This window comes from Nothoprocta perdicaria, unplaced genomic scaffold, assembly GCF_003342845.1.
Source record: "Nothoprocta perdicaria isolate Ctin4 unplaced genomic scaffold, notPer1 scaffold_22, whole genome shotgun sequence".
NCBI classification, from domain to species: Eukaryota; Metazoa; Chordata; class Aves; order Tinamiformes; family Tinamidae; genus Nothoprocta; species Nothoprocta perdicaria.
In genome coordinates, this window is record NW_020455415.1 from 1,025,349 (window position 1) to 1,036,221 (window position 10,873).

General features: G+C 40.4%; 1 protein-coding gene across 1 annotated transcript in view; it reads left to right on the top strand.

The window, feature by feature from the left end:
* The window catches only part of DOCK11 (dedicator of cytokinesis 11), a 74,549-nt gene extending 64,196 nt beyond the window's left edge, over nt 1-10,353 (top strand). Inside the window, exons 45-53 of the mRNA XM_026038908.1 lie at nt 701-807; nt 1,679-1,801; nt 2,746-2,859; nt 4,621-4,767; nt 5,664-5,874; nt 6,226-6,416; nt 7,035-7,135; nt 7,757-7,895; nt 9,661-10,353. Of these exons, the coding sequence (XP_025894693.1) occupies nt 701-807; nt 1,679-1,801; nt 2,746-2,859; nt 4,621-4,767; nt 5,664-5,874; nt 6,226-6,416; nt 7,035-7,135; nt 7,757-7,895; nt 9,661-9,783 (1,256 nt within the window). The 3' untranslated portion in view covers nt 9,784-10,353. The remainder of the gene's footprint in view (nt 1-700; nt 808-1,678; nt 1,802-2,745; nt 2,860-4,620; nt 4,768-5,663; nt 5,875-6,225; nt 6,417-7,034; nt 7,136-7,756; nt 7,896-9,660) is intronic.
* Nucleotides 10,354-10,873: the final 520 nt, after the last annotated feature.

Consider the following 10,873-nt stretch of genomic DNA (forward strand, 5'->3'; position numbering starts at 1 on the left):
GACCCTCCGAATTAWGTATTGTGTGTTAACCAAGTGGGGAAAAATCAGAACTTTTTTTGATATGTATATAACATTTTTGATATGTATATCACCTATTTAAAGAGCATAGGGGATTGAAAACGAGTCATTCTTTATTTATACATGGGAAACTGCTGACCAAAGCCAGTTATAAAACAAGAACTTAAAAAAGAGGAACAAGTCCAAAGGGATATCAAGAAAATGCAATGAACTATTTCCATTACTGCCACTCTTTACACATAGGTAGGCCAAATTATTCAAAGTTGAGAGTGCATAAAGAAACGTGTCTTCTGCTTGGAGTTGACAACCTTATTACCCTCTTATTACCCAGCTCTCCAGCATCTGGGAATAGTCTTTTTTCCTCAGATATTCTGTGCATAAATGTACACTTGTCTTTCCAACTTAGTGGGTTGCAGCCCGTTAGGTTGATTAAAGATGACCGCCAGCCAGYGTGCTAGAAGATCTGTTGTCCTTCGTGCTGGTGACCTACTAGGAGTGACTACCATGAAGAATGGCCAAGGAAGTTCTGGTGTGTTGTCATGCAGCAAATCAGTAGCAAAAATGGGAATCAGGTCTCCCGCTGCTTGTAGGATCTCCCTATCAGCTAGACTGTTTGCTGGCTGTTGAAGCATGCTGCATTTGAGATATATTCTGTAACATTATGTGCTTTTGTCCTCCACAGAGCTCTTCTCCAGTGGGTGCACTGCCTTCAGGAAGATCACTCCCAACATTGATGAAGAAGGTGCAATGAAAGAAGATGGTGGGATGATGGATGTGCATTACAGTGAGGTGAGGTGCTGTAATGCAGACCTGTAGATTTAAGATTCGATAACTGCTTAGGATTTAGCTTTAGATCTTATTGTGTGAGAGCTATATTAAATTATACTGGTGCTCTGGCACTTGTAAGGAAGAATATCGTGTAACAGTTTCACAGGAGAAAAGGGTATTTAAGGATCTTAGGGGTAAAGTTCTGGTCAGTAAAACTGGTGGAAGTTGTTGGTTCCTTTGAAAGACCTCTAATACTAAGACTGAAAAGGCTGCACCGCAAATTTGCCTGCCACGTTATGCGAATGCAAATTCTGCTGGCGAAGGGCACTGCAGCACAAAATTTTCAAGGAGGAGCAGAACGTGAGTCAAATACAGTCCTGCCCTGACAGACAGACACATACATCAGCAGAACAGTCCAGAAAACATAACAGGGAATCAGGTCAGTGGAGAGCAATCCTCCTGTGAGGCATAAAGCCTCACAATTAATTCTGCACCATCCCTGTGCATCAGTGTTGGGTGGGCCACGTGGCTGAGCAAGGTGGCCCTGCAACCTCAACACTAGATTGTCTTTTCATCAAGGCTAGGTTTGAGAATCTTCAGCAGTGCCTGTCCTTGCTCACTGCACACATTTCTTACACATGCTTCTTACATGTGTAAATACATTTGGAGGTATCTAAATAAACATACTTGCCAATGATTTATTWAAAATGAAATTTGTTTAAAATAATTCAGCTTTTTCCCATTTGAAATATAAAATACCTCTGAAAAGGCCAGGAACACACAGATTTTAAACATCCGTAGTTGTGGGAACGTGTGCTGGAACATGTTGAGCTATATGAAGCTTCCAACTTTGACTTTATTATTAACAAGACCGATTTGGTTGCTGTCATAGGAAGTCCTAGTGGAGCTGCTGGAGCAATGTATAGACGGCCTGTGGAAGGCAGAGCGTTATGAAACAATTTCTGAAGTTTCCAAATTGATCATTCCTATTTATGAAAAGCGGCGTGAATTTGAGGTAGGCATTTTTTATACATCTCGGGTAATTTCCTAGATTGCTAAAAAGCTTCCTGTTTTTTTTTTCTTATTTCAGAAATTATGAGTTAATGGCTTGATGTCAGTCAAGTACTGTGTGGCATTGCTATGTGTCCAGCAATAATCTGGAATGTAATTGTTAAAGCTACAGGATTCCTAGATACAGAAGGTTCCTATTAGGAAGTAATTCCCTCTCCCCAATATAATGCTGTCCTTCTCCATCCCATGCCCTATCAAAGCCACTGATTCTCTATGTCCTCTAATGCATAAAGACTTTAGAACTCTAAGGTTAAAAAAGAGCGAGAACTGTTCAAAAAGAGGGCTAAATCTGCAGATACTTGAGCAACAAGTGTTGGACGAAGGAAGTTGTTACCAGCCCAYCCTCTCCTTTGCACTTCCCATCGCCTGCTATGATCCTCGCTCCAGAGCAGTTGTTGCTGGATTGCGGAATAGTGCTTCGCTTTCCCCTCCTCTCCCATGTGCSCTTCCACGCAAGGATAACATCCAACTGTAGAACTGAAGCTAGCGGAAGCCTTGATCTATTTTTATATCATAAGGCTGTTTTTAATCAGAATTTTTGGCTATAGTAGTGCAAGATGTTCTACTCTTAAAGGCTTAGCCTAGGGGCGTGCTGAGACTCTAGGTTTATCTCAGTTTTCAGTTACTTCTTATCTCAGTTTTAATTTTATYATCAATTGTTATCACTGAGATTAGTGGCTTTATTGCAATCAGTGGCACCTCTCAGACCTGAAGCTAAGCATGTGTTTAAAACTGAGGTTTTCCCAAAGGAAAAATGAGCCTCTCTAAAAATTCTAGGCTGAAGTCCCCATAGGATTGGATTCAGATACCTCAGTAACTTCCAGTGTTTTATCTATAATTTCCTGCTTGCATAATTCTGTTTTAATGACATCAATATTTGATTTCCAGAAACTTACTCAGCTGTACAGAACACTTCATGGAGCCTATGCTAAGATACTGGAGGTAATGCACTCGAGGAAGAGACTGCTTGGAACCTTCTTCAGAGTGGCCTTTTATGGACAAGTAAGTGTATAAACCAGCTTGCCAGTCTAAYACTCATCTGGCATCCTGTCCTAAAAAGCTGCTGTTCTGTGAGGCTTTGCAGCTGAAAAGCCTGCTAGCTCTTTGGGGTGCAGCCACGGGACTTTATACATAAACATTTTAATATTACGTTCTTCAGGCCAGTGTTTCTCTGCCTTTCTAGGAGCRCTTTATTATTGTAAAGCTTGTAGCTTGCAGGCAGGATTTTCATAAAGCAACYCAGCAGTTAGGAAATGGCTTAGTAGGTTCAGAAAACCACATTCWGTGTAATCATGATTATAATTTTCACAAATCCATTTGGTGTGTGTAGTATATACTATATACCATGGTGTTATCAGTTATATAACTAGTATTAGTATCAGATATTTTAATTTACAGACAATTGCTGCTGTCTTACAAACCTCAGCAGAATAGAGCAGTTACCTGAGAAACAGGGAGCACAATATATGTAGCAGTGTCAGTTACAAGTTTGTAGGGTTAGGTGGTATTTTTTATTAATTAGCTGAAGTCACTGGAAAAAAAAATGGAAAAGATTTGGRCTTGGAGTTCCAAGAAGTATGCTCTTATCAGACCTCTTAGAATATTCTGCGCCTAAAAGCAGCTGCCTTTTTTCCAGCTTTATCAATTGGTCCAATAAAATGTGTCATCTCTCACATTCCATCGGTCTCTGCAGGGTTTGCTTCTGCTTGTGAGCCCTTAACGCTGGGGATGATGCAGAAATGCTCTTTAGAATATGTTATGTAAATGATAAGAGCCCTGTCTTTCCTGGTCCCCTCTTTTAGATGAGGTGGCATAGACTCCTGAAACCATCCTGGACACTGGAACACCACCATCATTACACATACAACCTATTTGAGCACTAGCTTTTGCTACAGCAGTATAAATTTTCTTTGGCCTTGTCTTATCTTCAACTTTAGTTATTTACAAGGCAAATAAGGTTAACAACAGATTAAAAGAAACAGCTGCTAGAGTTTAGTTTGCTGCTCCCCCAATTAAGCTACATAACATAGTATCCTGATGACCAATATACGATCCAGATTTTTGTTTTAAAGCTTTGCCAGATTTGTATGTCAACAATAGAGAGATAGTTTATTATTCTGTCACAACTTCTAATTGGAATAACCRGCCAAAGCATGAAGCCTTCTGGTTGTTCCCATTACAGGCAGGATTGACAATGCAGACAGATGCTTTTGGTGTAATYTTATCTCTGTTTACAGCACACACACCAAGTTCCACTTCTSKCWWKRYWWSWSWWRYMWWGMSAGAAGCAGCACATTTCATTTTTTATTGCTTCAAGTCCCTTTCAGCCTACACAAAGTCTTCTCTAGACACTTCATGTGTCACTGCTCTCAGACTTTGTTCAATTTGTGTGTCTTTCTACTCTGTTTTTGTGGACTTTTTTCAATCCTGCTTGCCTCTCTCTGCACTCTCTAAAAGRCAACATCTGGCCAAACTCCCCTTCCACGTTGTTTAGATTTCCTATCAGTACTATTCAGGCCTTTCTATTCAGCAATGGCATGCTCATGCTGCTTAAGGAACTTCATTTTTACACACTATTTGAAGGAATCTGCAAAACAAACCACGTTCAATGACACTTTATGCAAAACACAATTATATAAACCTTGCTAGAACAAACTCMTTTTCAAAGTAGCAAATCTAAAATAAAGTTTCCCAAGTGAAGAAACCCATTTGTTTCTCACTTTTTTATTTTGTATGTGTTTGTGTGTGTGAAATTCATGCTAGACATTCTTTGAAGAAGAAGATGGGAAGGAATACATCTATAAAGAACCCAAGCTGACGGGCCTCTCGGAAATCTCCTTCAGACTTCTTAAGCTTTATGGAGAAAAGTTTGGGTCAGAGACTGTAAAGATTATCCAGGATTCTAACAAGGTAACGTTAAACAGAACAAACAAGCTAAAGAAAAAATGCTATTAGCAGTGAACATCATGGCTGCATATTAGACTGTCTGGATCCCAGGTGGGAATAAATGAACTGGGAATTACGAWTTGGAAATTTGCAATTCACATCTCAGCCTTGTTGTCAGGAGGCGTTAGGACCCAGCCCAAAGGAGCAGATGGTTGGAAACAGGGTTACTTGTGGCTTTGTCACTGCGTGTCTAAGAGAAAATCCTTTGCAGCCTCCTGCTCCTTCCCCCTTGTTATGGTGCAGTTTGAGGGATTCTCCGGACATGGATCCCACTTGTGTAGCTCTTCCTGCACGGGCTGCCTGCTGCACACCAATCTAAAACACCCTATCACATTGAGCATAAAGTCTGTAGATGCTACAGACATAGCTCCTTCTGCTTCCTCTATATGAGGGTGTGCACCTCCTTGGGCAGTGGGTAYGTGTGGGCTTTTACAGACAGTGCTGGGGCTCCCAAAACTTGCTTTGCACCAGCCTGCAGTTTTGCATGCCACGGCACAGTGCTGCACAGACACTAGCTCGTGGCCTGGGAGCAACGTGGTCATGTTAGGGCTAAGSACGTCAGGCATGTGCTGCATCGATTGATCCGGTGATACGGTTATCTGCTCCAGACGTGCCTTGTTTGGCACCACATGAGRTATTTCTCATGCCACACCTCCGTGTGCCTCATGCATCTGCCAGCTGATGGCCTTAGCCCTTTGCCATCGCAGCTGGGGTCAAAGGGAGAGTTCTGTGTGTCCTTTACTTGAAAGCAGCGGGTCTGCGACAGCAGGGTGAAGCAGATCCCAGCTGATAAATTAACTGATTATATCAGTGATGTTTGTAGCCTTTGTCCTTCTATAAGTAATCCTCTTATCTCACAGGTGAATGTTAAAGACCTTGATCCTAAGTATGCTCATATTCAAGTGACCTATGTGAAGCCCTACTTTGACGACAAAGAAATTTCTGAAAGAAAGACTGAATTTGAAAGAAACCACAATATCAATAGATTTGTGTTTGAAACTCCTTATACTTTATCTGGCAAAAAGCACGGCAGTGTGGAAGAACAGTGTAAAAAAAGGACTGTTCTAACTAGTAAGTACAAGCATCTAAATGTGGGACAGTAGGTATCAGAACCTCTTTTTTAGAATGTTTTAGTACGTTGAAATATCCAAAACAAGTCAGAAATTCAGTTTTATTCAGAACAGTGATGCATTATCCTCATTTGTAGGAGGAGGTTAGAGGAAGGTTTTCTTCGTATTTCTGTGTGCAAATGCTGACGAATGAGTAAGTAATGCTGTTAGATTAGATGCCTTGTTTCAGGATTTCATRCGCACTGAGTAAGACCCAGAGGGCAAGGATCTGCCTGTATTTTTTTTCCCTATGAACAGCCCCACTTCTTGAAAGTCTTTTCAACCTATAAACTTCATTTGCTGTTTCTGCTAGCCTCCAACTCCTTTCCATATGTGAAGAAGAGAATTCCAGTCAATTACGAACATCAGGTTAATTTAAAACCAATCGATGTCGCTACTGATGAGATAAAAGACAAGACAGCAGAGCTGCAAAAACTCTGCTCTGCCAGCGATGTCGATATGATCCAACTGCAACTCAAGCTGCAAGGCTGTGTTTCTGTGCAGGTAAGACCAGAGCTCCATTCAAAATTGCATTTATATGCACATCTCGGAGTGAGTCATCCCCAGGCAATGCAGCACATTTACTTTCCAGAAATCATTAACTGCTTTGCTTGCTGCACTGCAGCCATAATAATCTCGCCTTCAAAACTTAACCTGCCACGTACAGTTGTACCTTAGCAGCTGGCTCAGGGCAATAAGTGTTTTGTCCAGTTGTATTYGCAATGCCGAGTACAAGTGTGTCTCCACATGAGTTTGCAGTGGGTGGTGCTGAAATGTTTTTAATTCTTGAAGATTGCACTGCAATCCATAAGCAGATTTAGCCATTTTTGTGAACCTGGCTTCSCTAGGTATGTGACTTTAAGACCGCACTGCTCTCTAAACAGAAATAAGAGAAAAGTTTGAGGAAATTAACTGCCTTTTTTTTTTAATCTCCATTTATCTTCAGGTTAAAAAAAAAATAAAAAAGTAATACTTTTAGAAATTTTAGCTGTCTCCTGTATAATGCCAGGTTGGTGGTCTTCAAATAATAGACTGCTGTTTTTCAAGTATAACAAAATTACTATGAACTTAAGCTGAATTGCTGAAACAGTTATAAGCATAAATGACTGCTTCTGTTTTCAGGTTAATGCTGGTCCCTTGGCCTATGCTAGGGCTTTCCTAAGTGACAGCCAGTCCAGCAAATATCCTGCCAAGAAGGTCAATGAGTTAAAAGAAATGTTCAGGTAGGATTTCTAATGTAATAAAAGCTAATTGTAGAGTTAGAATGTAGTACTTGTTTTTTATTGCATGTTTGTCAGCCCCCTAAATCAGCAGGTGCGAATGATCAAATGTTCCTTATTATATAAGGAGTGCCCTGCTTGCTCTCAGGACGAGGTGCTTCCCYACCTTCCTTTCCCATGGAGTTCCATGGACTTTCAGGAGCAACTAGGTGCCCACCAGCTGCCCTGTTGCCTTACAGGGTGCTGGTGACTCCTGTTCCACTCACCGGTCACTTTGTGGAAGGAACAAACTGGGGCCACTCCTGTTTTCCTTTGGTGTATGAGTAACCTAGTTAACCGTATCTGTGAGCTACAAGCCACGTGCAGGGCCAGAGCAGGTGGGAAGGGTGACCTTGTGTCACACTTGTCACACTGCGGGTGTCCAGGTGCCACCTTGCACTTATTGTGAGCCCAGGCTCCAAGGAAAGCCCATGCCTTCCCACCAGTCCCTTTCCACCACCTGCTCCATGGGGCCGGAGCTGCTCCCTAGGACCTGCGTTGTCTCAAACGTTGGAAAAAAGGAGAGTTTTGTCTGCCTGGCTGGTGTAAACTGYAATGCCACAAGCTCTTCGCTTTCATCTGCAGAAAGTTTATCCAAGCCTGCGGAATCGCTCTGGACCTCAACGAGCGGCTCATTAAGGAGGACCAGCTGGAGTACCACGAGGGCCTAAAGTCAAACTTTAGGGATATGGTAAAAGAGCTGTCTGACATCATCCACGAACAGGCACGTACCACGTACCCCTGGAGCTGTTTCTCCTCATGCTGTTTTGCAAAACGTAAAAACATCAGTCACTGAATGTGAAAAAGTAAATGATACCTGTGGGGAACTCCTAACAACCGGTTCCTGTGGGTTGAAAGCCCCATCATGGTGTTACTATACTGCATGCTTCAGGGTGGAGTCTTCACAGATCCGTAGAACTGGTAGTTTCCTGCGTGCCGTGGCTACCAGAAACACTGTGCCGTGTTTTGTCTCATGTTTTCTATGTGGTAAGAATCCCATGATAAATAACAGATCAAAATTTGCTAGCAAAAGTTTGGTTTCCTTTGTTATATCCTGCCTAAGTTCCTTTTTTTGTTTTTCTTTAAAGGTTATTTACTTTCAATTTTGGCCTAAAGCCAACATGCTGTTTATAAGCACTGTTAAAGTATTTGTCTTTACTTAATTGACACATGTTTTAAATGTCTAAAGGAATCAAATAGAGTGTTGGCACAGGTGAGCGTAATGTCATTTCAGAGAAACAAAATGCAGTTTCATGATGGTGATGAATTTTGGAGTGTAATGAGGAAAAGTGACTGCTCCATCTCCCTTTTGTTATGAGATTTCCCTGCTCTTCTTTCCACAACCACCATTTTCTTAGCAGGCCAACTACTCGTTTTGCACATTCAGATTTTTTTTCCCCACTTTCAKAGTGGCAAGTTCACTGCTGAATTTGCTCATAAATGTTTGTTTATAGGAATTTGCCACCTGCTTACTCTAAAATGCCTGCAAGTAAACCTCTCCAAGGCATTTAATTTGCCTGCAGCTGCTGGAACTTYTGTGGTTTCTGGACTCTCCATATTCAAAGTTAAAACAAATCATATGGTTTTGCATCTAAGCAATACAATAGTTAAGATTATCTTTGAACAAAGAAGCATTATTAAAGCACACTYTATTACCTATATTTATATATATACACACATATATTTACAAATTCGTTGCCTTGTTCTCTTTGCTTAAAGGACAAAATATTATTACAACAGCTGAACATCAAAGTCAAATACTCGCCAAGAATGGTACACTTTTCATTTTTTTCTTTAGGATTTTATGTGACATTCAGAGACAGTTTAAAACATAGTATTTACAAGGATTKTTCTTCATGATAGTACATTGTTAAACACTTTGTCCTTTTGCAAAGTTCCTCAGTTAAACATAGAAAGGAAATCAGATTCATTTAGGGTTCTCATTACAAATATTATACCTTTTTTCTAAGTATTTCCAGGGACTCAAAGACTCTACACCTATTTTGCCAGCTGGATCAGCCTATAATCTWTCCAAAAAAAACACCAAAAAACGGTGAACTGCAGCTGAGTAAGTGCAGGAAACCTCAGAGTGACAGAATATTGGTGTCCAGAAACTGTTTATGAGCCCATTGATGAAGGACAGGATAAAAAATGAATGCAGACAGCTACTTGGGGAGCAATTCTTAGAAAAGAATACACAGCAATTCTGTTATTGTTAGGCTATAATAAGAAGTTGCCACGCAGGGAGGATTGTTTCCTTCCTAAATTGGGTAGTCTTACCTGAAAACTGTCTAGTGCTGTATAACAGAGTATATATATGCATGCTACAGAAATTGCTGAATTACTGTTCTTTCTCATTTCTTTGTTATGCTGCCTTTGCGAAACAGCTTTGAAGACAAGGTTGGCTATCCCTTTTGCATGCCTTTTTAAAAAGCTGGATTATAATGATGAGCTTGTACTGAATCCGGGGCTGTTTTGTTTTGGTGTAGATGTACCACGAAGATACGATGCATTCGCCGTGGATGCATGACTCCCTCCACGTCTTCTGTGCAATCAGTGGAACATCTGGGGATGGAGGTTACTGTTCCCTTAGACCCACTGCTGAAATATAAACATGCCAGTGATATTTACACAGCTTTCTCAGGAATACTTGGAACAGTGCAAAAGATGTTAAAAGAAAGAAATCCCTGATAAGCAAAGATTCATTTTTCTTTTTCTAAAAATTGCCATGCTTTCAAACAGGGTGCTTGCTTATTTTGCTGAGCAACGTTGAAAGTGCCTGGACATTGCACCACTGTGCTTGTTTTCTACTTGTGTTTGTTTGTTTTTGGTTAAATGTGTAACAGTACGTGGAAAGGCAGTTATCTAAGTAKGTACTGAATTGCTGAACTATGAATTGAAATGGTAACGGTACCGTGTAAAATTGTACAATGGAATATAATAAAATGTAAAACTACTTTGTACATAGAAGGAGCATARAGTGTATAGAAATTAGCATGATACTGTAATTGCTGCTAAAAGATTTCTCGGGCAGGGAACATAAAGAAGAAATTGTTGTCACTGGTATGAGAGCCTCCTCTTCTGGAAAGTGGCTTGGGCTCCATATGCCCCTTCTGCACTCATATAATGAGAGTAAACTCACCCTTGTCTAGAATAACAAAAAGCTAATTCAGAAATTAGCATTGTTGTACATCCCTTGTACAGATAATGCTAAAGAAGCATCCATGGTAGCTGAGTTTACTGTGCCTCGTTTCAATTGTAGCTTATCTTGCATGTCTGCAGGASACTTCTCACTTGGTACTGATTTTACTCTTTACCATTTGTGGCTTCACACAAATATAAAGTGTTAGACTTACATATAAAGGTACAGAAATTGTTAGAGGTTATCTTAAAATGAGCTGGGAATTATAAAGCRTTTTAATGCCTTCCAGAAACATTGCAATCATCATCAAGATACGTTTTTTAAAAAAAGTGCAGTGCATTGAAATGAAATAACTCAGACAAATTTGGTTTTTTTAACTGTATATGACATATTTGTTCCTTGATTTTACTTTCTGAGCGCATGAGTGGGTTTTTTTTTTTTTTTTTTCTGGTCTAGCTGTTGGCTAAAGCAAATTTGCTGGAATTCTTTTATTCCTTCTGTCCCCCACGCTTTGATACACTGTTTCTGTCTTAATAGGCCACTTTCAGATACAGGAAGAA